This window comes from Xiphophorus couchianus, chromosome 5 (genome assembly GCF_001444195.1).
Source record: "Xiphophorus couchianus chromosome 5, X_couchianus-1.0, whole genome shotgun sequence".
Taxonomy (NCBI): domain Eukaryota; kingdom Metazoa; phylum Chordata; class Actinopteri; order Cyprinodontiformes; family Poeciliidae; genus Xiphophorus; species Xiphophorus couchianus.
Window position 1 is genome coordinate 33117565 of NC_040232.1, and position 27984 is coordinate 33145548.

Genomic DNA, 27984 nt, shown 5'->3' on the forward strand with positions numbered 1-27984 from the left:
GGAGCAGGCGGTTGCCACGGTAACAGGTCTTCTAATTTACACTTTCTCATCTTGACTTATCGAATGACTTCATCAAATGTGGCACATTATTGGATATGACCATTTTCCAAAATGAAGAACATGGAAAGAACATGATTCGTAATATGGGACATTTGGGAGGATTTATAATGGGACATAAAAGAAGTGCGTCGACACACAGTTGAATTTTGATCGATCCAACCACAGAAACGTAAGGGATCTGGCACAGCTTGTGCAGAATAAAACACAGTTCATATATTGTGTGATACTACACAATATATGACATGGCAATACATACATGACACTATATTCAAGACCATGCATTTATTCACACCACTATTATTCTATTGTCATGAATGGCCTCACACATAAATAGATTATTTCTGTGTGTTAACAGTATTTCTGCAGAGCAACAAGAGTTCGTAGTCAACATCCCACTTCCTGCTTCTCATAAGACCCCTGCAGACCACTTCCTGTGGAGCTCAGACATTCAAAACCACAAATTGATAAACTAAAACTTAATAAAGATTCTGTGCAAAGAAACAGCTCAACCACCAACTAGAAGTTAAAATCAACCCTAGAATTAAACAAAAATTAATAATTTAAAGACATTTTGGACTTGAAGTTACCATTTTTCATCTGTGTTATAGCTCTTTTAATTTGGCTTACAAACTTAGTACATATAGGACAGGGGTCTCAAACTCCGGTCCTCGAGGGCCGCGGTCCTGCAACTTTTAGATGTGCCTCTGCTGCACCACCTGAATAGAATAATAAGGTCATTAGCAAGGCTCTGGAGAACTGATCTACACAAGGAGGAGGCAATTAAGCCATTTCATTCCAGTGTTTTGTACCTGTGGCACATCTGAAAACTGTAGGTCTGCGGCCATCGAGGACTGGAGTTTGAGACCCCTGATATAGGACTTTGCTTTATTTTATTTGGTCAGGTGAATTCACAAAATTCCCAATGTACATATGCAGAACAAAGATATTCATTTAGGACAAATAATCACCATTTTGTAGTTAATTATTTTGGAAAATACTTTTAAAGAAAATGTCTTTTGGAATATTTGAATGTCCTCCAAGTGTTTATAATATAAATTAAGACTGCAGTTAAATAAGCAATAACATGAAAATCATCAGGACGATCACAGCACCCAACACAACAGCCACGTAGCTTTTCTGTTTGCGTTTCACGAGAATGAAAGAGTTTATCATTAGCAGCGCAGCGCATGCTGACATGGTCACAGTGTTGCCTCCACCCCAGTTTAAAAATCCTCCACCCAAAAGGGATTTTGTCAGCTCCTGACTCAGTTTGCAGTTTTGGTCTGCTTTTGGTTTCTTGGTGCTCTGAAGCTTGTAGACCACGCCGCACCACGGGTCGCCCATCACAACGTCCGTGACCCGGAAAACCTCATAGGTTGGAATGAGCACCTGTCCCCTCTGGTTTACGCTGGAGTAATGCGTGATGTCAGCACCGAAACACGTTTGGATCTCAAAACAGGAGACGTTGCCCTTGACCTTAGATGACTGCTTGCTTGAGATTGCCCAGGTGAATCCCCCAAAGCGGACGTTTGTGTTGACGATATCCTGCTCGAACCGTTTCCAAGTTCTCAAGTAAACGGTTCGGCACTCTGAGTGGTTCGGATTCAGGGCTTGAATGGCATCGGTCAAGTAGAAATACAGAAAATGAAACATGAAGCCATCGGTGCTGTACTTGTGTTTTCCCGTTTTCACGGCCGTGTTGAAATCCTTACGGATGTTGGCCAGTTTTGTGAAAATGTACAAGGACGTGGCGTGATCGTCTTGCAGGTGCTTGTGCACAGGTTTCTTGGCATTTCTCTCGACTACAGCCCAGGCGTAGCTAAAGTTCATGTTGACTTGCCACTCAAACACACCATACAGGTTGATGAGAGACATGGATTTAGAACGACAGCCATCATACATGTCGTCAATGGAATCTGGAGCCATATCCAGGGGTAAGACTGCAGCATTCTGGAATGAGAGATGGTTGATCATGTGAAACACTTTCAGGAAATTATTAAAAATAATTTTATTCTTCAATTGCCTGGAATTTTTCTACTGTGGAAAATATGAGTATTAAGGCAACACTAAGACAATAAAAAATCAAATTACAAGAACAGAGTCATAACAAGTACTACTAGCATCATACTACTAGCATCATACTGCTAGCATCATACTGCTTGTATCATAATTCTTTTCTTCAGGGGTGACATGGCAAAAAAAATATGTTTTTACATATCTGTTAAAACTATCACTATGTCGTGACAGTGTGGTATCAGATAATATGTGAAATAATATTTGCTACACCACAACAGAGGTCACCATGAATGCTAAAGCTAGTTAGCATGACCACCAAAGACGGAGGTAACAGGAAGTTGTTTCTCCGCCACTAGAACAATTGACAGCGCATACATGAGCCAACTAGTCACAACATGGAGAGTTTAAACAAATGTGTAAAAAAAAAAAACCAACCACCAGAGGGAGCTCTAAACTGTCAGTGTAACTTGCATAGGGCAGAACAGACAGTAGTGGAAGAAAACCTGTTGCAGGCTGCGAAAGACTTGAGTCAGGACACCAACATTAAACATCCACAACTCATAGCTGGTATCCTTCCAATCTCACTGAGTTTAGTCACCATATTTTATAATAAAAAAAGGGGGTTACTAAACATATCCATAATGTAATGCTGCTCCCCCGCCCGAAAAATGTTTCTCTAATTTCATCCAATTAATGATGCTTTCTTTGTCTTGGCACATTAAAACCCAAATAAAATATAAGGAAATTTGTAATTGTGACATGATAAAATGTGAAAAGGTTTGATGTGTCTAAATACTTTTGCAAGGAACTGTAGTAAACTGCTTCTTAGCTTTTGGTTTATTTAAGGAAAACAAAATAATCTCACCTCGGCAGATCTCTGGTGCCACCACAGGATTAGAAACGGGCCATTATACAACAGGACCAGGACCAGGAGCAGCAACAGTCCGCAAAGAGAAACCAGGTTTCTCAAGAGTTTAATCCCACGCGTTGATTCCCACCAAAATGTCATATCTGGTTTAAAGAAATGACCAAGGAATGTTGTTGACTTTTTAAAAAAACCTTGAATGTTTTTGAAGATCGGCAATTTACTGTTGTCAAGGGAAAACACAGGGCTTTTTAAAATCTTGTAATCCACCTTTAGCAACAAAATGAAAACATTTAGGCTTACCTTTTTACTGCAACTGGCTTCATAATCCATGGAGCACAAAAAAAGACAGAGGCTAGGACAGGAAATGGTTTTTTATCTCCACCTAGACATTGCTGCAGGACAGGATTTACAGGTGCAACTACTCAGCCCACACCTTCATTAAAACCGGTGCTCAAAATAACCAAGAGTTTGCATGCTGTGTTTGCACAGAAGTTATTGCTAGATAAGAAACAACTGATCAAGTTCACCTTTCATCTTACTCATTTTTTTTGAAACTTCTAGCTTTAGTTTGCAGTTTGCTATGCTGCACCATGTAGATTTAAAAAAAAAAAAAATCATCATTTGTATGCATTTATATGTAATAAACACTCCACTTTCTGTCTGTGTTTGCACGGCTAGAGGAAGATCCTCCAGGTGGTAAAACTAGCAAATCCGGTTTAGCTACCAGCTCTGGCTAACGCAAACAAAGGTGAGTCATTCAAGCTCAGAAAACACAGAAACACGCAACATTTACATGTAGCCTTCATCACAGCGGTGAACAGCATGTGGTAAGTTATCAAACTTATTTTCCCATTTATTTCACTCTCCTCTGTATGCGAGCTGCCTGTGGTTAGTTTGAATATTTGGAAAAATCTTTGATAGATTGATGAAATCCATGGCAGGGTTGGAGCTTTGCAAAATAGGTCACTAAAGGTTTGTTGTGTCTAAATACTTTTGCAAGGAACTGTAGTAAACTGCTTCTTAGCTTTTCGTGTATTTAAGGAAAATAAACCAAAAAAAAAAAAACCAAACCAAACCAAAAAAGGAAAATAAACCATTTAAGGTTTATTTTAGGATTGTATTTGAAATGTAATCAATTACAAATTTAACCTGACTTAATGCTGTGTTTTGATTATTGATTCTATATTGCATTGTGTTTTTGTGTTTGTAATGATGTAAAGCACTTTGAAATGCCTTGCTGCTGAAATGTGCTATACAAATAAAATTTGATTGATTGATAATTCCCCATTTTACCAGATTTTTTAAAATCATGTACATTACTTGGAAGTAGATCAAGTTATGCCAAAAGAGTTTAGATTTCGGGGTGCCGTCTCAACTTACTCTGATTATGTTGAGTTACATGGTGTGTTTTCTTTCTTCCCCCAGATGAATGATGCCATCTCTGAAAAGGCAACAGAAGGTGTCTGCATGTGTGATTGCTTCTTTGTTTTTTTTAGAAGGACTGCTTGTAACTTTTGTCATATATATGTGTCTCAGTTGGAGGGACACTGTTGGAGAGGTAAGTCACAGTGTGACTTATTTTTACCCAATCATACTTTAAACTGCAAATTATCATAAATATCAAATGACCGACGTGGAATTTAAAATTCAAGAGCCTGACGTGTGTCTTTAAGCTACCACATAAGCCTTTGTCTGATTGTTTTTGACCATTTTTAAGATGAAAATGTGCAACAGTTCTCCACATGTGTTGCCGTCTGGTGAGCACTCTCGAAGCAGTTTTCTCCTCTGCTTTTCAGAGTTCTCGACCTCTGACCTCGATGACGAGGACAAGTTTGCTGGCTGCAGAACCGAAGTCGAGGTTCTGAATGATGAGGCTATGGAACAAAAATGGCACACCTGCAGCGCAAATTTCAGCAAAGCCTGGAGCAAAGCAGAGCAAAACCTGAAAGAACCATTAGAAAACTACATGGAGAAAATCCATTCTCTGGCTTTATACATGTTCACTGATGTGGTGCTGAAACCGGGGAACAAGAACTCTGAACCTGCAGAAAGAACTCCGAAGCAAAGGGCCACGTTCGAACCCATCTCCCTTTATTCCTCTCTAAGTGAGGCGATTCTAATTTTAAAACAAAATTAGGTGATGTGTTGGAGTACGAACTACAGAACCGAAACCGTTTTGGAGCTCAACATCTCCACTGGTCAGGTTCGGTTCAGCACCTTCATTTTAGGCTCTGATGAGTGGGATTTTAATGGAAATGTTTCATGTTTTGAGATATACTCTTGCTTTGGAGCAAACATAACTAAATACTCCGTCCTTAAAGGAAATAATCAAGTGGTGATTCCTCCGTATGAAGTTTTTACAGTCACTGACGTCCAGAAACAAACCAGTTCATGTGAAATCACTTACAAACTTACAAGTAATTTGAACTGTGTTTATGACAAAGAGCGCAACCAGTTGCAGTCCATATCTGCATTACCTGTGGAGGGATTTTGGCTCATTTTCACCATAATTTGTTTTGTCCTGTCGCTTTTACTGCTCTGTGTTATTGTGAAGCTTTATCGTAGAATCAGATCAGCTGGCAGAGTTTCAAATTCGCACAGCACTATCCAATCCCATTACAGCCTGTAATGTTGCTAGTACACAATACCATTACATATAAATAAAAAGAGAAACTAGAAACAATGTTTACCTCATGTTATTATTTCTTTTTGTAAGTCAAGTGATGCAGCATTTCCCTTACCGTCACCCCCAGCTCACAGTTTAACTGCCATGTCATTAATTTTGTTGACCAATCTAAATGCAGCCCGATCATTTTGGAGTTATTTCTGTTCCTACGTGGAACGTGGCCCATTTTTAAAATTTGACATCTGTTTGGGAAATTAACTGTAAAGCTGCTAAAATATGTCCACACTTCAACTTTCACTCTATATGAATAAAAGTATTCACATTAATTAATACATCAAGTTTCACAGTTTCCTCCCTGGCAAATGTTTGGCTACCAGTGTGCATCGTCACTCGATGCATTCAGGTGTCACTTGGAGTTCAAAGAACTCGTTTCCTCTCTGCACCACCATGTTGATGGCGTCGCTGCTCCTGACCGCCTTGTAGATCTCCTCAGGGGTTTTTCACCGTGACCTTTGATCTCCAACACGATGTCTCCCAGCAGCTGAAATAAATGCAGCAGAAAAACCTTTATTTACTATAATAAACTTTTATTGATTACACACAACTTTAACTTGGTTTCATTACATAGAAAACATTTAGAGGATTTTCCTCACACTCTGAGGAAGAAGTAAAGCCTCATATTTTCAGTTCTGGGTTGATTTATTCAAACTTTTTGTACAGTGTTAAAGATTTCTGATCTACGACACTAAAAAAAATAAAATTATGACAATAAAGTCACACAAGAAGTTGAAATAATAAAAAATAAAGTAGTATTATAAGAATAAAGTCAGAATATGACTTTTTTCTGATAATATGGCTTATTTTTTTCTTAGTATGACGCTAATACTCTGTATTGGTCACACTTTTTTCTCTAATTTAAAAATTAATCTGAATCAATACCAACTCCTGTTAAATGAGAATATAAGCATACAAAATATGTTCATCACATTTTAAGCACAAAATTGGCCTTGAGCTGTTTTAGGGTCTCTGTCACTTTAAATCCAAATAAGCTGCTGCTGGCCACGCCCCCAACTCAACGTTAACACTCGCGCCAAAATGGCTGCCACCAGGTGTGCAGTTAGACAACCGTACATCTTCGACCCTGAATCAGACCCAAAAGCAGAAAATGTGGAGCCTCCTGCACAGCTAACAAGAACGCAGCTAGTGGTTTCTAAATTGTAAGTCAACAACAAAACACTTTACAGCACATATAGTGGGAAAAGTGTTATAGCTGGATTCGATTTGGGGCCAAAATTGCAAAATTCTTTACATTTTCAGCCGTGTTGTTCACTTTAACACTGCACTGTGTCAAACAAACTAAAGAGCAGACGAGTAATTCAAGTGTAGAAATATTGCTTACAACATATTGTGACTATATTATGTAGAAATATTTAATACATAGGCTCTAGTAGAGATTAAAATGGTACAAACCGTGTAAAATATGCAGCCTTCATTAGAAGTAATAACTAGAACAGGTCCAATAAGTAATGTGAGGTTGACCATTACTTGCTTTAGATCAGTCTTTCTCTAACAGCAAATACTGAAGGCTGTTGATGAACATGTCTTCACTGCAGACAGCCGCTGCAGTGAAGACATGTTCAGAAGGGGCTTCATTTACCTTTATGAGAAGGAAAGGAAGAAGACAAAGACCGGGTAAACGGATCCAATGCGACGGTTCCTCCAGCCTCTCCTCTCGAAAGCGATTAAGGTATTTTCCGAGAGGAGCTAGAAATTATTAGTTTGGTTGAGGAAAATATCCCTGATGAGAAAATAACTGAGCATTTTGAGGCTGGAGAAGTTTCAGTAACTGGGACAGAACATGTTGATGAGTTCAGTTACTAAAACATTCATGACATGAGACACAAAATCTTCTGGGATCAAAGGGTAAAAAGATTAGACAGGTTTCCTGTTTGCAGGTTTCTCTCTGGGCGCTCCGGCTTCCTGCCACAGTCTAAAATCATGACTGTTTGGTGAATTGGCCTCTAAATTCTCCTTAGATGTGAGTAAAACATTAATTTTGTGAACAAAACGGTTGGACAGTGGCTCAGTTGGGAGCACTGTTGCCTTGCAGCAACAAAGTCCTGGGTTTGAATCCCCTCTCTCATAACCCACTTTCCTGTCTACTACTATTAAATAAAGGCCACTAGAGCCTTTATTTCAGAATAAAGGCTCAGAAATAATTAAATGTATTTCTGACATTTAACTACAAAATGTCAGAAATACATTTTGTAATTACATTTCATAAATAAAATATCAAAAAGACATTTGCAGGTTTTTTTCCGGGGGCTCCGGCTTCCTGCTACAGTCTAAAATAATGGCCATATATATATATATATAAACACACACACAAACCTCTATATTTCTCAATATCTATTTAAAAATATAGAAACTATTTAGAGAAAACTAAAGTTTAACAATTTTAGTTCTTACTGCCCTCACATGGAGAAATTTCGTAACTGCAGATATTCTTCATACCGAAATGTTCAACCAGATGATTTGTTTATCTGTATTTGTTCTAATTTTCACTTTTATCAAGTAAAAAGTGAAAATCAGCTTACAATATGTTGTTAAATCAGAGTCACTATAGGATTCATAAGTGAATATATAACTAAACTTCAATAGAAATCCTCCCAAAAAGATGAACTGTGTGTAATTTTGAGAATCACGACCTGAAAATATAATTATAAATATATATATCAAACATAAAAAATATATGTGTAGTAAAACACTGGGAAAGATAATGAATGTACCCTAATTGTTTGAAGCAGGTTAACGAAGAAGCCTAGAAAAAAACACAACAGTATTTATTGTTTAAATGTGTTTTATTTGAACATCTTCCGTCTGAATAACATAAAAATAAACTTCTGCCATAAGAAGCTTAAAAAGCTCAGATCATCTTTTTATCTGTGGAGCTTTGAGGAACATTTTCACGTCAACAGAAGGAAGAAGCAGCAGAGAAAATAGGTTTGAAGTGTCTTTCATGGCTTCAAACCTGAACTGAAAATGATTCCCATGTTTCCATTTTCAGACCATTTCTGGTTCCAGGATGAAAATGAATCAGAGAGAAAAAAAGATCAACTTTCCAGTTGAATCCAGTTCAGATCAAAACTCAATGAAGCCTCTAAATGGAGTCCAGTTGGAATTGGATCTTTATTGATTCAAATAGACAAACAATTTCAGACACTAAATGACAGACATGAGAAAATAAACAGGAGGAAAGTCTGCAGAGGTCAGAGGTCATCATCATGATCCAGTCAGTCTCTTTAGACTCAAAACTGCTGCAGCTTCAACCTCTGAGGATCAGCAGGACACTGAGACCATTCTCTACTTTACAGAGATCAGTCCCACCTGCAGAGAGAAGAAGGAAGGAGAGAGCAGATCAGTGAGTGTTTCCAGCCTCTCTCCAGCAGCAGTCAGTGACGCAGCACATCCAGTAGATGGTTTCCAGGCTGCAGTCAGACTGATCTCAGAGCTGTGACCAAGATGAACCTGATCGGTTGTTTCCTGTTGAATGAGGACCACTGTCTCTAACCATGTTGGACGGCTGGACGCTGGAGTCCAGCTGGACTTCCTGGAGACATGGACAGCAACAACACTCATCTTCACACCAACACGGGAACACAGCAAGCTGCTGCTCCTCTGATTGGCTGATTGCTGTCTCTGTGTCCAACCAGGAAGCCTGAACCATTCTCCTCCCACTGAGAAGCTGCAGCTTTACTGGGAACACTGGAGCTTTGCTGTGAGGCTAACTGGGTTTAGTTCAATATGCTGACAGCAGCTGGACTCTTTACAAACATTTACTTACCATACAGTCTCTACAAGCTCTTTCAGCTGCTGAACATCTGACTCCTTCAGGTTGTTTCCTCTCAGGTTCAGTTCTGTCAGCCGGAGGCTGTTGGACTTCAGAGCTGAGGCCAGATAATCACAGCTGATCTTTGACAACCTGCACCAGTTCAATCTGAATAAAGAATAAAAGATGTGAGCTGAAGCCAACAGGATGCAGGTTAACCAGTCCAACAGAACCAGTTAAAGATTCTCATGAATATTAATGCCAACATGCTGCTGCTTCAATAAAGACCTGCTGACTTCAGAACCAGAACCTGATACTGGGTCATGTTGTGTTGGAGGATTTTAGTCAGTAAAATCATTTCAGGTTCTGATCAAAGTGTTGAAGCATCAATCATTGATTATAGATTTGTTCCTGTTGGATTCCAGGAGCTGGAATTCACTTTTCTAGACTGGGTTGAATGACCTTTGACCTGCTTCACATGAGGGGGATTTCTACACACTGGGGGTCCGAATGCTGTCCTGTTCTGACCTCAGATCAGCGGGTCCAACTCAGTTACACAGAGGGACTAAATTAAACTCTGGATCCAAGTCCAGGAACAAACTCAGAAAATATTTATTAGAACAGAAGATTTAAACTTTCATTTATGATCAGTTATATCTAATTATTCACAGAAATATCAACAATTATATAATTACATACGCCAATGTCTTCAGTCTGCAGCCTTCAGTCTGTAGAAAACCACAGAGCTCCTTCATTCCAGAACCTTCCAGGTTGGTTCTGTACAGGTCCAGTTCTGTCTGATGGGTCGGGTTGGACTTCAGAGCTGAGAACAGAGAAGTCCAGCTGGTCTCTGACAAACTGCAATCATCCAATCTGAATAAAGAATAAAAGATGTGAGCTGAAGCCAACAAGATGCAGGTTAAAACTGAAATATAAACAAATAAATAATAATAATGTAGAATATTAATTTCCCTGAATGTAAAAGAAACATGATGAACTGATTCTAACATCTGATCCAGTCAAACTGGTTTAAAGAGTCCAAACCAGCAGAACCAGAACATTTGATCAAAAAAGAAACTCAAAAGTTTTTCTAAAAGTTTCTCAGGATCTTAAACTCAGTCGGATGTTTTTTTTTTCTCTCTCCATGTTTCCTTACAGGCTGACTGCTCTGTACCATCATTTATCAACAGAGATATTTTATGTCTCCAGTTTTTGTTAATTAATCTATTAATTAGGTTTTCTTGCTGGTTGTATTTTAACTTCAGCTCATTGCTAAGTATGACAGATGTAAACGGGTTTATTTCAATCTGTCTAATTCAGTGTTTTACAATATCCATTAAAGCTCACATTCTGAAAGTTGATCATTTTCTCATTTTGTGCTGATTCAGTTACCGAACTATCAACTAGAAAATATTTAGCCTTTTCTCTGTGAGATTGATGTGGGTCATTTAGTTCAAGTTCTGAATCCTTCATCAGAGATGGCTGCATAAATGGGAACATTATCATAAAGGAAAAACAGGAAGGTGCAGATGAGTCATTTTTATATCTATTTTCCAGGTAAACCACATGAGAATGATTTCAGTGAACTGCTGAACCCTGTTGCATACAAAGCATTACAAAGGTAAGATCTCATTTCCTGTCCTACAAAATAAGAGCTGAATCAAGATGTTTGAACAAAATGACTTTAACACCATAACCCTCACAAAGTCAGTATTTACCACAGGACTGTTAATTAATTATCTTTATATTATTTATGTCTCCTTAATGTCCAGGAACTCTGCCAGAAGACTGTGGTCAACCTGATAGAGTCTGACTGTCAGAACAAACTCAGATTTTCCTCTGGAAGCTGCTCTCAGTGGTTTGGAGGATGACTGACTTGGAGTTTGCTCCATTAGTGGAATTGACACTAAAATGGAAACTCATCACTTGCTTCCATTTTGTTTTGCTTCCTGCCAGCATAAAACTCCTTCATGTGCTGCAGCTCCATATGAGCAGGCAGCCAAGTCCCCAGAAAGCTTCCCTGTTTCTAGGAACCATTTCATCCAGAGTTAGTCTACTTTCTCTGTCCATCTCTGTGTGACTGTGAACCTTTAGTCTGAGCATGTGGAGAACCTCTCCTAGCACACCTGCTTCAGATTCATTTGCTGGTTCTGATGTCTGGGAGCAGAATACTCCCTGAAGAACCTGCAGCCTGTTGAGCTCAGAGAAAAACTCAGTTATCTGGAATTTTTCAGACAAAGCTGAAGTTGGTTTCTGATTGCAGCTTCTGATTCAGGAAATGGATAAAGGGCGATTCCACCTAATGTTTCATTACTATCAGCATCTTTAATCTACTCTAGTTAAAATGAAAACACCTAGACTCTTTAAACCTGGACTGGATGATTATGAACAAATAGCAGAATATTTAAAACTAAGTGTGGGATTTGTGCAACTTCAATAAAGGGAGATTTCATTCTCTCTCTTTTTGCATCTTGACCTTTGACCTGCTATACATGAGGGGGATTTCTACACACTGGGGGTCCGAATGCTGTCCTGTTCTGACCTCAGATCAGCGGGTCCAACTCAGTTACACAGAGGGACTAAATTAAACTCTGGATTCAAGTCCAGGAACAAACTCAGAAAATATTTATTAGAACAGAAGATTTAAACTTTCATTTATGATCAGTTATATCTAATTATTCACAGAAATATCAACAATTATATAATTACATACGCCAATGTCTTCAGTCTGCAGCCTTCAGTCTGTAGAAAACCACAGAGCTCCTTCATTCCAGAACCTTCCAGGTTGGTTTTGCTCAGCTCCAGTTCTGTCAGATGGGTCGGGTTGGACTTCAGAGCTGAGAACAGAGAAGTCCAGCTGGTCTCTGACAAACTGCAGTCCCTCAATCTGAATAAAGAATAAAAGATGTGAGCTGAAGCCAACAGGATGCAGGTTAAAACTGAAAGATGAACAAATAAATAATAATAATGTAGAATATTAATTTCCCTGAATGTAAAAGAAACATGATGAACTGATTCTAACATCTGATCCAGTCAAACTGGTTTAAAGAGTCCAAACCAGCAGAACCAGAACATTTGATCAAAAAAAGAAACTCAAAGTTTTCTATGAGCGGCAGCCTGGATGAGGTGAGCTATTTCTGCTCGTTCCTGATAACCAGCTGGAGACCCGACTTAGTAACTGGATCAGAACCACTCAGTTTATTCATTAATGGCCTTGGGCTCTTATTAAAGCTGCTGAAAGCCAATGGAGGCCTTTATTTCCTAAGGAGACGTGACCTGATGAAGCATCATCACAGAGACGAGGCTCCAACCGACTGACAGCTGTCAGACTGAAGAGGACGGTTCCTCTCTGACCCGGCCCAACAGAACCACAGCTTCAGGACAAAGCTGAGGAACCTGCTGCTGCTGCAAACCTCATGTTCATTCATTTCATATAGATTTGCTTTTCTACAATCAGTCATTTCTTAGATTTGGTCATTAATGATGATTTGAACTTGTCAGTGTTTGTGGCTCGACTCTGGAGGAAAAACATTTCATTCTGGATGTAAAGATGAGAATCAGAAATGAGAAATAAAACAATCTGAATCTTTCCCAAACCAAACTGAAACATCTCCATCATTAATTAACATCATTTGAATTATTTTACTCATTTTTGTTCATCAGTCAAAAACATTTTAAAATCAGAAAAACTGAAAAACAAAGTTAAATAATCTCAAAGTCAGAAATAAGAAAATAATTCCTTTATAAGGTCAAATGTTTTTGAGATTTTATTCTGACATTTAAACAGATTTTTAAAAAAGAAAATATATTAAATTAACTTATTAATTAAGCTAATGATTGAAGAATCAATGAATGATTTTATTGAATAAATAGAGAAAACAAACCCCAGATTCTTCACTTTACTGACTGAAGTCTCCAGGATCTTAATCAGAGGCTTCATATCAGAGTCTCCAAAGGTTTCATCTCCCAGTATGTAGATCTGACTTATTTCCAGTTCAGTCAGATCTGGGTTGGACTTCAGAGCTGAGGCCACAACTTTAACTTCATCGTTTTGGAGCGAAAATTCACCAAGTCTGTGATTAGAGAAGAAATAAAGTCAGTTCTAATGAAATCAATCTGGATCATAAACAGACTAAATACTGTATGATAACAGTGATGTCATCATCTGATCTTCAATTTACTGAGTTTGACCCCACAGAGAATCTGTGCAGTTCCTGATTAAAGTCCAGGTTCTGGTATACTGGATGAAACTTCTCAACATATTAATCCAATTAAATTAAAAAAATACAGCAGTCCTTTTCTTTGACTGGTTTAGGTCCAAACTCTTAAAGCTCAATTTCACACTTATTTTATCAGACTAAACACAACATGAGGTCGTACATATTTGCTTTTAATACAGATGATATTACAATGGGCCAACACTGGAAGAGGGGTTGATATATATGAGGTAGTTACCAAAAACATCTACCTCCAAGGAAACCAGTGGTAAACATCTGCTCTAAAGACTTTATATGATCCGTTTCCAGCTGAGTGGCTGCACACAGCCTGACACATAGTAAAATGAATGCCAGCAGAATGAGAAAAGAAGAAGAAGAAACAGGAGGACAATAGTTCTGAATGAAATGAAAACATCTGGACTCACTGAGCCTTTCTGCAGTTCCTCACAGCTGGAAGCAGTCTCCGTCGTCCTGCTTCTGATGTGTTGTACTTCTCCAGGTCCAACTCATCCAGAACCTCTGACATCTGCAGCATGAAAGCCAGAGCTGAACAGTCAGTCACTGAGAGCTTCTTCCCTGAATCCAGCAGCCGTTGGATCTCCTGATAAAATGAGAGGTCTTTCATCTCCACCAGACAGTAGAAGATGTTGATGCTTCTTTCAGGAGAGATTCTATCAGTTGACATTATATACTGGTCAGGAGAGATTCTATTAGTGTTCATCTCCTTCAGGTTGGTGATGATTCTCTGGATGGTTTCTGGACTGTTCTCTGTCTGACCCAGCGGGCTTCCTATGAGGCTCTGGTTGGACTCCACAGTGAGACCATGAAGGAAGCAGACAAACAGGTCCAGGTGGCCATTTTTACTGCTGAGGGATTTCTCCATGACTTTCTTCATGAACTCATCTAGAGATGTTTCATTGTATTCTTCTCCCAGGAACGTCTTGATCACCTCTGACTTCCTGCTGGTGAAACAGTGGAGCATGTAGACTGCAGCCAGAAACTCCTGGATGCTCAGATGAATAAAGGAGTAGACTGAGATGTCACACATCCCTTTCTCTCTTTTAAACATTTCAGTGAACACTCCTGAGAACAACGCAGCATCTTTGATGTCAACGCCACACTTTTCAAGCTCTTTGTCATAGAAGATCAGGTTTCCCTTCAGAAGCTGATCAAAAGCCAATCTTCCTAGAGACTCAATCAGCTTCCTGTTCTCTGGATCTTCTTCAGCTTTTCCAAAATATTTGTCCTCCTTGATTGCGAAGTTAACCTCCAGGAACTCTATGTACATCTCAGTCAGGGTCTTGGGCAGCTCTCCTCCCTCTCTGGTCTTCATCACATCCTCCATAACATTAGCAGTGATCCAGCAGAAAACTGGGATGTGACACATGACGTGGAGACTTTTTGATTTCTGGATGTGAGAGATGATCCTGTTGGCCTTCTCTTCATCATTTATGAATCTCTTCCTGAAGTATTCCTCCTTCTGGGGGTCGGTGAACCCTATGACCTCTGTTACCATGTCGGTGAACTCAGCAGGGATCTGATTGGCTGCTGAAGGTCGTGTAGTTATCCACAGGAGAGCAGAGGGAAGTAGTGTCCCCCTGATGAGGTTTGTCAGCAGAACATCCAATGAGCTGGACTCTGTAACATCATTCAGGATGAGATTGTTCTTGAAATTCAGACAAAGTCGACTCTCATCCAGACCATCAAAGATGAACAGAACCTGTAAAGTTTCAAAGCTGCTGATTTCTTTGGTTTTAGTGAAGAATTTATGAATCAGTCCTAATAAGCTCAACTTTTCTTCTTTCAACATATTCAGCTCTCTGAAAGTGAATGGAAATATGAAATCAATGTTCTGGTTGGTTTTGCCTTCAGCCCAGTCCAGAGTGAACTTCTGTGTTAACAGTGTTTTCCCAATGCCAGCCACTCCCATGGTCATCACTGTTCTGATTGGTTGGTCTCTTCCAGGTGGGACTTTAAAGATGTTGTCCGTTATCCTGCAATAGCTAGCCCCGCCCACTTCATCACAACCCTCCGGGGCTGACTACTGACCAGTTCTCTGTCTAACAGGTCCGGAAAATCTCTAAGACCTGGGTATTACCCTAAAAGAGATCTATAAGAGATAATCTATTTAAACTGGTGTCGAAAGCGATTCGTCTAGCTCTAACTACCTCCAATCCAGAAGTTACGACCCTTTTCAGTTAAGAAACAGTCAGCTGAGTAGCCCTCACAGCTGCGTAATTCCAATAACCACTCCTGTTAACGGTAGCTCGCTTTCTAAAATATAACTTGCTCTTGGAACCGGCTAGATTAAATTTAGTGACTTGGATGTAAGTCCCTGGGTCATTATTTTACTCTCGCCAAAGGAAATTATGAAGCCTCCTCTTTACTAGAACCATGTACCTTAGTTTTACCTTTATTAAAAGAACTAAAAAAAATGATTAAATGACTCAATTAATTCCAATGTCCACCAACCTCATTAGAATCTTAGAGTAAGAATTTATTAAGCAAGCTTAAGCAGGGATATGTGACATACAAATCAATAATCAATTGTATACAAGTCAAGAGCAGTGTAATAAGATCAACATGTATAATCATACCTTCCTGTCTCTTTCCCTAACCTATGTCACAGATTCTGAGATAGCTTTTTAGGAAGCGAGTTTAACTCATACCCAGTTGGTGGTGGATCTTTGGCAACAGGATCGTCCGAAAACCTTGGTCTGAATCTTTATCCTTTGTGTGAAAAAATCCTCTTTAGAATGGAAGCAAAGTAGAGAGGGTTCAATTGCTTTTGAAAACCCAACTCTTTAATCCCTCCGGGACCTTTGTCCTTTCTCCAAGTCTGTCGCAATGTTTGGGTTGAGGTGAGACCGACGATCGAATCAGGAACCCGGGTTGGACGATTGGAACTTGTCTCCCTTTGGTGGCACGAAGCTTCAGCTTTCCCCGTGGCTCCAGGGTGTGGTCTGCTCAATCTGCTTCTTCTGTTAGCTCTACTTCGGTGCCGCAGACAAAGAACAAGAACTTCTCCTTTTCCGTCTGCTTATATACAGTTCTCTGCCATATATGTGTATGGGGAGTGCCAGTCTACGTGGTTTCGGCCCCTCCTGTCTGCTGGCTGGGATGGAAAGTACCGTCCTTCCCTCAGTGTTGTTCTTAGCCAACCATACCACCCCACCCATCCTGTGCATCTGGCCATCTGTTCAGAACTGCTTGCGACAGCAGGAACTCACAAGTTCCCCTTCTGCTTTTTCCCTTTTTCTTTTTAACATTAAAACCTATGTGCTTTTCTCTGATTAACTTTTAAACACAGTCAAATATTAAAAACTATGTGCTGATTTCCATTAAGCATTAATCATAAGCATTAATCACCTCTTTCACTTATTATAAATCATCAAACCTTAATCATTTCATTGTCGTCATGCTATTACAGATCATGATTCGTACACCTCAGAATCATTCAGTAAATCATTCAGTGATTACTTACATACAGTCATTTTACCTATTGTATTCATCCATATTCAACTTAATCATTATCAAAACATTCAATCATTATAAATCAAAACACAAGATTGCTTTATTTCCCTCAGGCTTTCATGCACCTGTTTCTGCATGTACCTGGATAGATCTCAAACCCCCTACCAGTTTTCTTGACACCCCCTCCTTGAGATCGGACGGTGCATCGCAGAAAACACAAAGTCCGAAGTCAAAAGAGGTCAAGTCCATCACCGCAATCCGCAGTCAAGATGTCCTGTTCGTAGCAGGCAACCGGAGATGATGATGGTGTCCAGGTATCCACAACCTCATACTCTGTCAGATTGGACGGCGGAGAAATCCAGCATTCGGCGTCCAACTGTGGAGGAAGTGGAGATCCTGCTGATCCGGGAGGGCTAATGTCCTCCAGGGAAGACTGCAGAAGCGAAGACAGATCCATCTCAGAGTCTGGCAGTGTTGGTGGGTTGTTACAGTATCCCTCCAACTCAGTCAGTAAATCCTGAAAATCCATATCGGTGGAAGGCGGATCTGGTGAAGGGGATGACACGAAGAGGGTGTCTTCTGTCTGGCACGCTTGGTGAGATGAACTGAGAATCTCAGTTTGGGTACCTTTTCTGTGAGTCGCACTGCTGGTTTGGCATCCGACATCGATAAACATATCCGGCGACACGGGACACGCTGGTGGAAGGTACTCGCCCACTGCCACAACTCGTCCATCGAGAAGGTGTAGAGTTGGCAGGCATTGTCGAGTAAGCTGGTGCTCCCATAATTTCTGGATCACGGGCAGCAGGAGTCCCGTGTGCATTGGAGATGTTGTAAGGTCGTCCTCTTCTTGGCCAAAGGCAGAGGTCCACACTATTTTGTGCACCCGTTCCAGGGATCGAGATGTGGAGGCCGCTATGTAAGGCAAATCTCCTTGCCCTGTGGCGCAGAGAATTGCCGTTACATCGGTGATACGGCTGCTCACGCAACGGTGACACCAGCGGGAGGACGATGCAACCCATATGAATCCATAGGACTCTGCGGCGATCCCACATCCCACACAGCAGGTTGGTGCCTGAGAAGAAACAGCAACCTAGGTAACTTCACGATTAGGGTTTCGGATTAACAATAACACAACGAATATGCAAAAGCGAGAGCAGAGAGTGTAGCTGGTTTAAGCTCGTGTGCCTGCTTGGGCTGCCAGCCAGGGAGAATTAATCACAGGAACCGGAATGTCGTGATCTGGAGCCGGTTCGCCCCAATCATAGACATGAGCGGAATCATGGAATATTGCAGCGTAGGTCATCATCCATACCACGATGGCTAGGTCAGAGGTTTCCTGAAGCCAGTAGAGGACCACCAAGATCCCCCAAACCGTTGCCCAAAGAGCCAGAACTATCCACTTTTGTAGCCATATGCGCCTGCCCCGACCTTTGATGGACAAGGCTTGGCGCGCTAAGTAGACGAGGATAGATACTGCAAAGAGCCCTTCTAGAATAGCTGTGAGGATCTTAAGTGGGGCGGTTCGAGTTGCTTGACGACCCCCAAGGACCAACTCCATTATGAGGGCTGTGGTATCGGTGACGAGCCATAGACAGACCACAACGCCCCTGCGCCAGTTGATGCGGGTACGGCCCATCAGGTAACAAGCGAAGAGGGATGAAGCTAACCCCCACTTCTGGAGGATGATGGGTCGTAGGATAAGCTTGACATATCCTTGTAGCGCAACGAAGATCCTCATAGGATGTCCCCTGGGCCAGGAACCAGTGTGGCAGTAGAGTATCCAGGCCAGGGTAACCCCTAAGTGCTCAAGGGTACTCACTTGAATTGGAGCAAATAGTGAGTTGGGGTTCGATGTGTTGGTTGAAGAGTTAGATGCCATGATGTCCGATGGTGGTTCTTTTGGTTCCGATATTGTCGGCAGCTGCAGCGAGGATTGAATGGCTCGCAGGCACACGGCAGCTCTCTTTTATGCAGAAGCAGGCTCCTCCTTCGGGGGGAGGGGTTGGTACCCCCTCTTTTCGCAATGACATAGTGCTTTCAGCCACACCTCCAAGACAATTTTGCCAACGATTAAAGCCACGGCCACGCCCAGTAGGCCCAAGATGTATGGCCACAGCAGGCTCAGAGCATCTAGCAGCCACTGTCCGACGATGTGGAGGCCTCCCTCTACAACGTTAGCAACGCCTTCCACGACGTCGGTAAGGGTGGTCACGATAGCTGAGCCCAAAGTCTCGAACCAATAACATTCATGTTGGTCAGATCCTTTTCCACATGTTTCCCAAATTTCCTTAGAGATTTGGCAGGTGAGATTGGAATACAAAAGGTTAGGCCCAACCCAATCAAACCCTGGGTCTGTGTGCCCATCACACAGATTCTTGCGGAAAGCATGTCCTTCGGCGATGGCCACCAGGGGATTTGGGATGAACGGAACTGGGAGACCCAGAATGCTCTTGCGCTTCTGGAGATGGTATCCCAGAATTGCATCGGTGCAGGTCTTTCCGCTCACTATAGCCCTCCGCCAAGTACCATTGATTTTGCGCCAAGTAACTTCAGAAGAGTGAGTGTCATACTCATCGGCATAATGTTGGTTGCAGTAGCTTTCCCAACCTTGGACCTCGTGGCAGGGTCTTCTGGCCAAACTGATGACACATTCAAAGACATGTCGTGTGTTGTTTTTACAAGTCATGCGCCAGGGTCTCGGGTTGACGTAGTTTTCAGGTCTCCAAAAAATTCCAGGCCAAATCGCGCGGTCCTTAGAATAAACTGTGGCGAGGTACTGGTACTTGATCCAATAATTGGTGGATTCACTGAGACATGGTATAACCCAGGCTTGAAGTTCTTCCTGTTGGAGTCCCCACCATTCCCAATCGCAATCTCGATAATGATCCTCATAGCAGGCTTGTAGAGCCCATTTAGCGGTAGGAAAGGTGTCGGGATCGGGGCAGTGATACTTCCATACGGAAAATAAAGTATGGCTTTCTTGTAAGAGGTCACATCGCGGTGAAGATAGGGTTTTCCTCCAATAAGTATCGTTGAGGCTGTCAAAGATCCTCTTGGCGACACACTTATCAATCTTTGCAAAATCATCCTTAGGAGCGTTCAGAAGATCCTCAGGAGTTGGAAGGCGTTGGGTACGCAAGTTGGCAATGTGTAGCTCCTGTAACCCAGCAGGAGAGCGAACCGCTCCCTCTGGGAAGTCTCCCACAAAGAACGTTTGATCCGTTGCTATATATGTCCATGGGAATGTGTTATTCAGCCAAACTTCAATTTCTGTACGTACTGTGCGTACAGAGTGCCATAAATCCGTCCAGTATTCTTCTACAGCTGTTACAATGTAATTTTGGCCCCTGCATTTGACGAACTTATTCCAGAGGCAGGCATTCAACCACCTAAAGTGGTGCCTATAACAATGTTGTTGGTCAGATTGGTACATAAACCGTGTAGGACCTTGCCGAATCAGGAAAGCCGTAATATTAGCTAAACTGTTGTTGGGGGGGGGGCTCGTGACCCAGTCGCGAAAGTCGTTTCGGGAGGTTCTGTTGATCCGCTCTCGCTCTGTGATGTTGGCATCTTCTCTGCAATTTAGGTGATAGTCTCCCCAAAACTCCCCTCGTGGGAGCCAGGTTCGACAGCCTGAGGACCTGTGCGGGGCCGGGTATATAACTTCGGTATCCCAGTATCCCTGTTCCGGTAAAAGTAGTAGCGACCGACAGGCCATATTGCAATGCCATTGTGGAAAGCCTCGATCCGGATGAATCCAGTTGCATCTCACGGTCCGTCGGTCCTTGCGCTGTAGAACCCGTATCCAGCAGAGCGCTCCGGTCTCGAGGAAGTCATAGGCGTAGATCTCCCAGGTCCGATTCAGGAGGTCGTCTAGGGAGGAGTCGTTCACTTTGTAGGCTCGGCTTTCCACATACTTTTTGCCGTTATCTTTGGCGAATAATCCGGTTCGATTCTGGGCAGAAGTTTCGTTGTCCCATGGCACAAAAATAGCCGTGGTGCTTGTATTCCAGCAGTTGAAAGTGGCGTACTTGGAATGTCCATAAGTGACCTTTGTATGCGTAAGGTACCACGGTCCAACTCCGATAAAGTAGAAGATCGTAGCGAGAATAGCAGCAGCAAATAGCAAAGCAAGAAGCGTCAGCAGCCCTTTCAGGCAAAGGGATTTTCCTGTTATCGTAGTCGTTTTCCGTAGCAGAGGTTCGCTAGAGGTGTCCGAGTCGTCGTCAGTGTCAGTAGAGCTGTCCGAATCCGATGTTGAGTCCAGACAACCCTGGTCTGTAGGCTTGCGCCTCATGCCGATAGCATCCATTCTGGCCAGATTAGTGATTCTCTGGGATCCGGTGTATCAGGCTTTGTGCAAATTTTTCTTAAAGCCTTGATACGGCCTTGGTTAGCAGGGTCCTTCGCAACGCGTCTGGTGGCTCTTCTGTGTTGCAAGGCTGTAAATATAGGAGAGGGGTAGGGTAAGTCGGGCTCCAACCCCCTCCACACCCACTTCCAGTGGAACACCCTCCAATAGTCCGGCCGAGGAAACGGGCCTTGGGCGGTGCCGTTTTTCAACGCCTGGTCATACCAAGATTCGTGATTGTACCCTATTGGGGCGGGTACTGAGATGTAGGTGTACAAAGGTTGCCCATGTAAAGTTAGTCTGGTGCGGTACCCCCAGGTTGACGGGGTAAAAATCCTCTGGTGCGGCGGATTGGGGTAGACCCTGTCTATTTCCAATTTCAATGGAAGCCTGGTGTTATTAAATATATAACATTCTGGATTAATTTCCCTCTTTACTATGGTTTTTGCCATACTTGGTGATGTGGTCCAAATAATCATGTCATTAAGCGAAATTTCACAATACAGTCCTTGCAGTGGTTCAAGGTAATGGGGACCCCACCTTATCCGTAGTTCGATCCCATGCACCCTGTGATACACTGTATTAAAAGTCCATGGCAGAGATCTTGGGCTCATAGGTGAAATTGATGCATAATGGACCGTGTTATTGGACCCTCGTCCTTGCCAAGCAGGCGGTGCGGTGGGGATGAATAAATGTGGCTTCGTTGGAGGGGGTGACGTGTACTCTTCACTTTCCCCCACCTGTTTGGTGTTCTGAAAATCAGTGGGTCGAAGATATATGAGGTACTTGAGAAAATATGCTTCGGTGAGCGGATTGGAAGGAGTGAAATCTTCTCTTGGCATATCCAGGAGAATAGAGGTAGTAGGGAGTCTCAGGAACGGACCTTTATCTGATAGTCCCGACGAGACTCCAGCTCCTACTTTGAACATTTTAGTTACAAAAACCTTTGTACCTGTCCGTCTTGTGGGTTTTGACTGACGTTGGGACTTGACGACTCGTTTTCCCCCTTCCGGTTTATCCGTTAGTCTTGGTTCTTCTTCCTCCATGGAAATGCTGAAGCGAGCTTCTGCCAGGCGTGGGTCTTGGGTTTCTTCTTAGGAGGCTCCGGTTCGGTGTAGGACACGGTGGCGTAATTCTGCTCGTCTGGCACCACTTTGATGGCTGCTCCGACGGAGTAGATTCCTTTAAAGGGGACGGTGATCATGCGCACTGACAGCTGAATCTGGCAGGAGGTGCTAGGATCGGAGGGCGTACCCGCTCTGTGGGCCACTCCTCCCGGGTGTTGCAATACTCCATCCCGAAACTGGGACTCCGCTGTTATCCAGTACAGGCAAGACTTTTCCTTAGGTCTTACCGCATTGCTGCCCCACCCGTCCACCTCAGTGGTGTAGTAATACATATCTGAGCAGCGTACTCCATCTTCCCTTGGCACGTCCGGTAAATCCACCACAGGAATTGTGCAGTCATTGATGACTTCCAAAATCAGATGTGACCATGTGGTCAGCTCCCAGGGGCCTGTCCAACCCCCATTAATGGCTTGGTCTCTGGCATCATCTGGGAGTGCACTTAGCCCCTCGGCTGATGGTTGGTACGCGTGAGGACGATGTACCCGGAAGATCACAGGGGAGTGGCTGGTGTTCAATGGTGGAAATGACAGGGATGTTCCAGCAGCTTCATACGGCCAGGCAGCATGAACAGAATCCCACAGGACATCATGGGGCCCTTCTTCTCTCCTCCACACCCATGGATCCGCTTCTTCTGGGGTGTTTGGGGGAGCTGAAGGTCCTGGTAATATTATTGGTATGGGGCTCCCGTGATTTGGTTGTACTTGTCCATATGTTCTGTAATATCGCAGCGAGCTGTAAAACCTCGTCACCTGCCATCCCTCAGCCTGACCTGTCAAAGTCAGTTCTCCTCTCCCCAGCTGGTCTTCGCAAGTAGAACAGTGATGGAGATCGTCCCCATCCCAGACGCAATAACAGCTTTTTGGTTCTTCATTCTGCCAACTCCATTGGGTCTCCAACTGAAGTCGGGGCAGGTAACCTACCCGGCAGTTCCCACAGATGGTGTTGTTCAAAACCGTAACCGGAGAGACGCGGAGATGTTGTAGTATCTCTGCGGTGGCTCCTTGTTTCCTGGGTTTTTCACGGCCCGGTCCCTCCCAGGTGATGGGGAGTGGGTTGTTTACTAAACAAACCGGACAGCGACTTTTAGCTCTTGCCCATATCAGCATCTCTCGCTCCTCCGACAGGACTCCCTTTTTAGCCCAATCCAATTTCTTCAGGGCTCGTCCTGCCCAAATCCCTGAAGGTGTTCTTCTAATTATAACCACCCCTTTCACGGTGGCCAGTCCGATATAGGGTGGAATGGTACATGATTCACTGGCCATTTCACCGGCTTCTGTTTCACTTTAGTCAGGAACTGGCTTGAGCTGCTCAACTCCTTGAATCCCTTTTCTTTTCAGCAATACTGTGTTCCTATCCAGTACTTGCTTGACGATGTCAGTGGTCTCAAACTTGGGTTTTACTGCTGCATTTACAGGTTGCTCCCTTGCTTTGACCCACACGCGCTGTCCCTCTCGGAATGGCACTCTGGGCGTCGGCTTCTCCTTTTTGTCGCTGGAGCTCCGCCCCACTTCCTTCGTGGTGAACGGCCGTTGGTTGAGCTCCATTGCAGGGGCGGGCCTCTCGGCTCTGCTTCTGTCGTTCAGGGCCTGCCCTATTTCCACCGCCTGTGTGCTCCAATTGTTGGTGTTAGCATTTTTAGCTATCCAGCTTTTCACTAACCCTATGGCTCGTTCTACCACTCCGTTAGCTTGTGGGGTATAGGGTGGAGAGTAAACTCGCATTACTCCAAACTTTTGGCACCATTGGTCAACCTGTGAATTACGGAAATGAGTCCCATTATCCGTGCGCAGCTCTTTCGGGATTCCCAGGGCACTGCATACTTGTTCCAGCATGCCGACAACACTGTTGCCGTTTGCTTTCCTGGCTGCTTTTGTAGTTACAAACCCCGACATAGAATCCACCAGCACTAAGAGGTACTTCTCACCTCTTCTTCCTGTTATCCCCATGGGGCCTGCAACATCCATGCAGACTGAACCCCAGGGGACCGTGCTTTTGATGGATAACCCCTCCATCCGCTGCCCTCGGCGACCTGCGTTGTATTGTCCACATACTTCACAGTCCCTTAGCACGCGTTGGACTTGTTTCACCGGGATCCAAAGATCCTGCTCCTCCAGCTCCTTACGGGTAGGTCGTACGCCTGCATGTCCAAGGGCCTCATGCACGCTCCGCACGACCTCAACCACGTACTCCTCTGGGACCTCCCGTCCTCTGGGAGTGCTGTCCCACTTCTCGGTACCGACAAAGACGATCTTTCTTTGCTGGACATAACAGTCCACTTCATCATTCCCACGCCAATGAGCTCCCTCATGCGTGTGTGCTTTTTGATGCTCAACATCTATTTCCAGTTGTAGTTTTAGCTCAGCAATCTTTTTCCACAAGTCTCTGTGTGCCACTGGCTTGCCCTTCGCTGTCTCGAAACCATTTTCTTCCCAAATGGCCAAGTCTTCTCTAAGGGCTTGAGCGCAGTAGTAACTGTCGGTTACTAACCTGGCATTCTTGATTTTCCTTTTCACCAGCTCCAGCAATCCTTCCAGTACGGCCGTTACTTCTCCGGCTTGAGCACTACCGGGAGCTTTTCCTTTCTGACGGCATTTTTCCTTGCCGTCTTGCTTCAGAATAAATCCCCAGTATGCCGACTGGTCGGACCCCTTTCTGGATCCATCGGTGTAGATTGTCCATTCCGGTTGTTTTGGCTTCTCAGATGTCTCTGGCGGTTTCTTCTTACTGGTGGGTTGTGCTGGCCCAATCTCAATCTCCGGGTCCAGCAGGATGTCTTCCCATCTTCCCCACCGTGTGTTAGTTGCTTTAGTACTTTCCACGGTACCTTTTCTTAGATACTTATGAACTTGGCTCTGTGTGATGACTTTAACTGGTTGTCCTTGTGCTAGATCCTTCAGCACACCCCAGTAACGAGCTAACACCGCTAGCTCTTTCTCTTCCTGCGGATATTTCCTCTCAACAGAAGTCAGGGTGTAACTCCACAGGGTAACCAAGCCTCCATTTTCATTACTTACTTTGATCATGGCATCGTCATTCTCACAGCTGATCTCTGCTACCAGTCGTTCTGACAAACTTCTTGGCTCCAGTCTCACAGCTGCTTGAATGGCTTTTCTCAAGTCTTCCAGGTTCTGTTGATTCGCTGCTGTCCAAACCCAGGGTCTTTTTCCATCCTTCTCGTCCTCCTCACTCTTTCTCAGGCATTTGTACAAAGGCTTGGCATACTTCTGATAATTGGGTACGTGGTCCCGGACGTAGTTGCATAGTCCTAATATTTTCTGTAAGTCATTCTCTGACTGAGGTGGTTGAATGTTCGTCAGCTTTTCTCTGTACCCGTCTGAGAGTCCCAAGTCCGACGTGACTTGGAAACCCAGATAATTCACTTGGAACTGTCCAAATTGACATTTCTTGAGGTTTAGCTTCAGGCCTGCCTTGGTGAGGTTTTCTACCACTTTTTGTAGTCTTTGTAGGTGTTCTTCTTCTGTGTCATCAGCAATAAAGACATCATCGATGTACACAGTTGCTCCTACGTCCCCCAGTACTTCCATCACTGCTGACTGGAACACGTTTGGGGAGTTCTTGTATCCCTGGGGTAACCTTTGCCACACATAGCTCTTGCCTTTGTGGGTGAATGCAGTTTTACCTTGCGATTGTCTGGCGAGGCGTAGAGAGAAAAATCCATTGGCTAGGTCGATGCATGACTTGAACTTCTTGACTCGAAGAGTTTTCAGCGCTCCTTGGGGATTGATTAGACTGGCTCGGTTTGCTATTGTTCTCCGATTCAGGGCCTTGAAGTTGATAACTGGTCTCCAACCCCCTCCAGCCGATTCAGGTTTCTTCACCGCCTGGATGGGGCTGTTGGTGATCGGGTTGAGCTCCTCTCTGATGATTTCCAGGGCGCTCAGCTCCTTCACTATCTTGTCCATCTCCTCGACTGCTCCCGGATTCAGCGGGTACTGCCGAACAGGTGGATGAACCCCACCTTCGATGTGATGAACAAACTTTGGACCCAAATCCCCACAATCGTTCTTGAACCGTGCCACTTGCGCTGTAACGATGATCTCGCGCAGCTTCTCTTTCCCAGCCGGGGAGAAGTCACTCTCTGCGATCTTCTGTTCTGTCACCGTTGGTATGTCAATCGGTTTGTACCAGTCCTGCTGCCCGGATCCGGCTTGGGTCGGGCCGACTTTCACCAACCTTGCTTTCAAGCTCGTCAGCCTTCGCTCTAGTCGGCGATGTGTGCCTTTCTTTTTACTGAGTTCATCTAAGTCTTTTACTGTGAGTAGATTGTAAGGACCTTTCACCCACACTACTCCTTTCCATGTCCCGTATGGCATTTTTTCTATTTTTCCATTAGCAAACTGAACCTTCAGGTGTCCTGCTGTTTCTAGGTCTTTGCGGGTCATAGACACCTCCGCTCCGGTGTCCACCAGGTAGGGTACTCCCTCCACTTTGGCGTAGATTTCGTCCCCTTCCCAGTAGGCATTTTCTAAAATGACCCGCGACCTGGACGCCATTACTTTGGTGACCCTCCGGCCCCGGCTTTACGGGACTCACGGAGGGCCGTCCTTTGTTCTGGGCTCAATTTCCTATATTCTTCATCCGTCAGGAACTGACCTTTCCCTGGCTGATTTTGCGAAGCCGGCGGGTTGGTCGGTCTTCCTTTTGGTCCTGGTGGTTTCTGCTGGAACGGCCGGTTTTGGAAATTGGATGGTGGTGCTCCCTGTTGAAACGGCCGGCCCTGGAAGTTGGATGGCTGTGTGCCCTGCGGGAACGGCCTGTTCTGGAAGTTGGATGGCTGTCTGATGTTGACCCTTCCAGGTGGCTTGGCTGGTTGGTTAGCCTCCTTCTTCCTCTTGTCCTCGTAGTACTGCTGCTCCAGGTCGAATCCCTGCACTGCCACATCCATCTGGGCCACGGTTGTGCTTCTCACTGGTAGTTTCACAAACACAATCTCTCCTCTTCGTCCCTTTGTCACCTCACGCAGTACCTTCACGTACCTCGCGGGAGAAACGGTTTGCTTTAGTGTGTGCCAAAGCGGTTCCAACCGGCTTCCTTTGTCCAGCCGTCCTCTAGCCCTCTTCACCTGGGACTCTTCGTCGTCCATGTCCTCCAACACTAATCTCTCATAGTTGCTCTGTGCTGACTCTGTTCCAACCATCGGGTCTGCAGTTACGCTGGTCAGCCACAACTTTTTGGCCCCTTCGTGGTTGGTGGTAGATAGCACAGTTGGCCAGACATCTTTCAAATACTCCTCATTATTTTCGTCTGCGTTTTTACTACGAATCACCAGCCTTAGATTCTTTAGTTCTGCGTATGCATCTTGTCCAGTAGTAGTGGCCGGTGGCTGGGCTGACACTCCTTGTGGTCCCCGCGGGGTCTGTGGTCCTGGCTCTGAAGACGTCGCCTGAGGTTC

The 27984-nt window shown here is 43.8% G+C and overlaps 2 protein-coding genes, 1 long non-coding RNA gene and 1 pseudogene across 11 annotated transcripts in view; 2 read left to right on the forward strand and 2 right to left on the reverse strand.

Annotated features, from left to right (window-relative positions):
- Positions 1 to 327: 327 nt before the first annotated feature.
- LOC114145447 (ecto-ADP-ribosyltransferase 4-like) lies at positions 328 to 3238 on the reverse strand. The gene is made up of 3 exons (XM_028019030.1): positions 2942 to 3238; positions 931 to 2010; positions 328 to 698 (listed from the first exon to the last, which is right to left on the reverse strand). Exons 1-2 carry the CDS (start codon positions 3083 to 3085, stop codon positions 1129 to 1131), a joined length of 1026 nt encoding a protein of 341 aa, XP_027874831.1. The 5' UTR covers positions 3086 to 3238; the 3' UTR covers positions 328 to 698; positions 931 to 1128.
- Positions 3239 to 3588: 350 nt separating this feature from the next.
- Positions 3589 to 6362, forward strand: LOC114145448 (ecto-ADP-ribosyltransferase 4-like; annotated as a pseudogene).
- A 2378-nt stretch (positions 6363 to 8740) lies between these two features.
- LOC114145445 (cytoplasmic phosphatidylinositol transfer protein 1) overlaps positions 8741 to 27984 on the reverse strand; it is a 104897-nt gene continuing 85653 nt past the window's right edge. For 2 of the 9 annotated variants that reach the window (XM_028019018.1, XM_028019017.1), the window contains 6 exons: positions 14042 to 15597; positions 13284 to 13472; positions 12113 to 12286; positions 10099 to 10272; positions 9415 to 9567; positions 8741 to 8957 (listed from right to left, as the gene is read on the reverse strand). In XM_028019018.1, coding sequence (XP_027874819.1) covers positions 8948 to 8957; positions 9415 to 9567; positions 10099 to 10272; positions 12113 to 12286; positions 13284 to 13472; positions 14042 to 15597 — 2256 coding nt within the window. In that variant the 3' untranslated portion in view covers positions 8741 to 8947. Of the gene's footprint in view, positions 8958 to 9414; positions 9568 to 10094; positions 10273 to 12108; positions 12287 to 13283; positions 13473 to 14041; positions 15598 to 27984 lie in introns of those variants that run through there. The other 7 variants (XM_028019022.1, XM_028019021.1, XM_028019020.1 and 4 more) reach the window with 7 other exon arrangements.
- Positions 9537 to 10940, forward strand: LOC114145449 (uncharacterized). The gene is made up of 2 exons (XR_003595691.1): positions 9537 to 9612; positions 10318 to 10940. It is a non-coding gene; the product is annotated as an uncharacterized LOC114145449 (long non-coding RNA).

Excerpts from the sequence above, each read along its gene's own strand:
- LOC114145447 (XM_028019030.1), bottom strand. The coding sequence starts at position 3,085 with ATGACATTTTGGTGGGAATCAACGCGTGGGATTAAACTCTTGAGAAAC. Across the intron at positions 2,011-2,941 it reads GGCACCAGAGATCTGCCGAG|AATGCTGCAGTCTTACCCCT; the intron begins GTGAGATTATTT and ends CTCTCATTCCAG.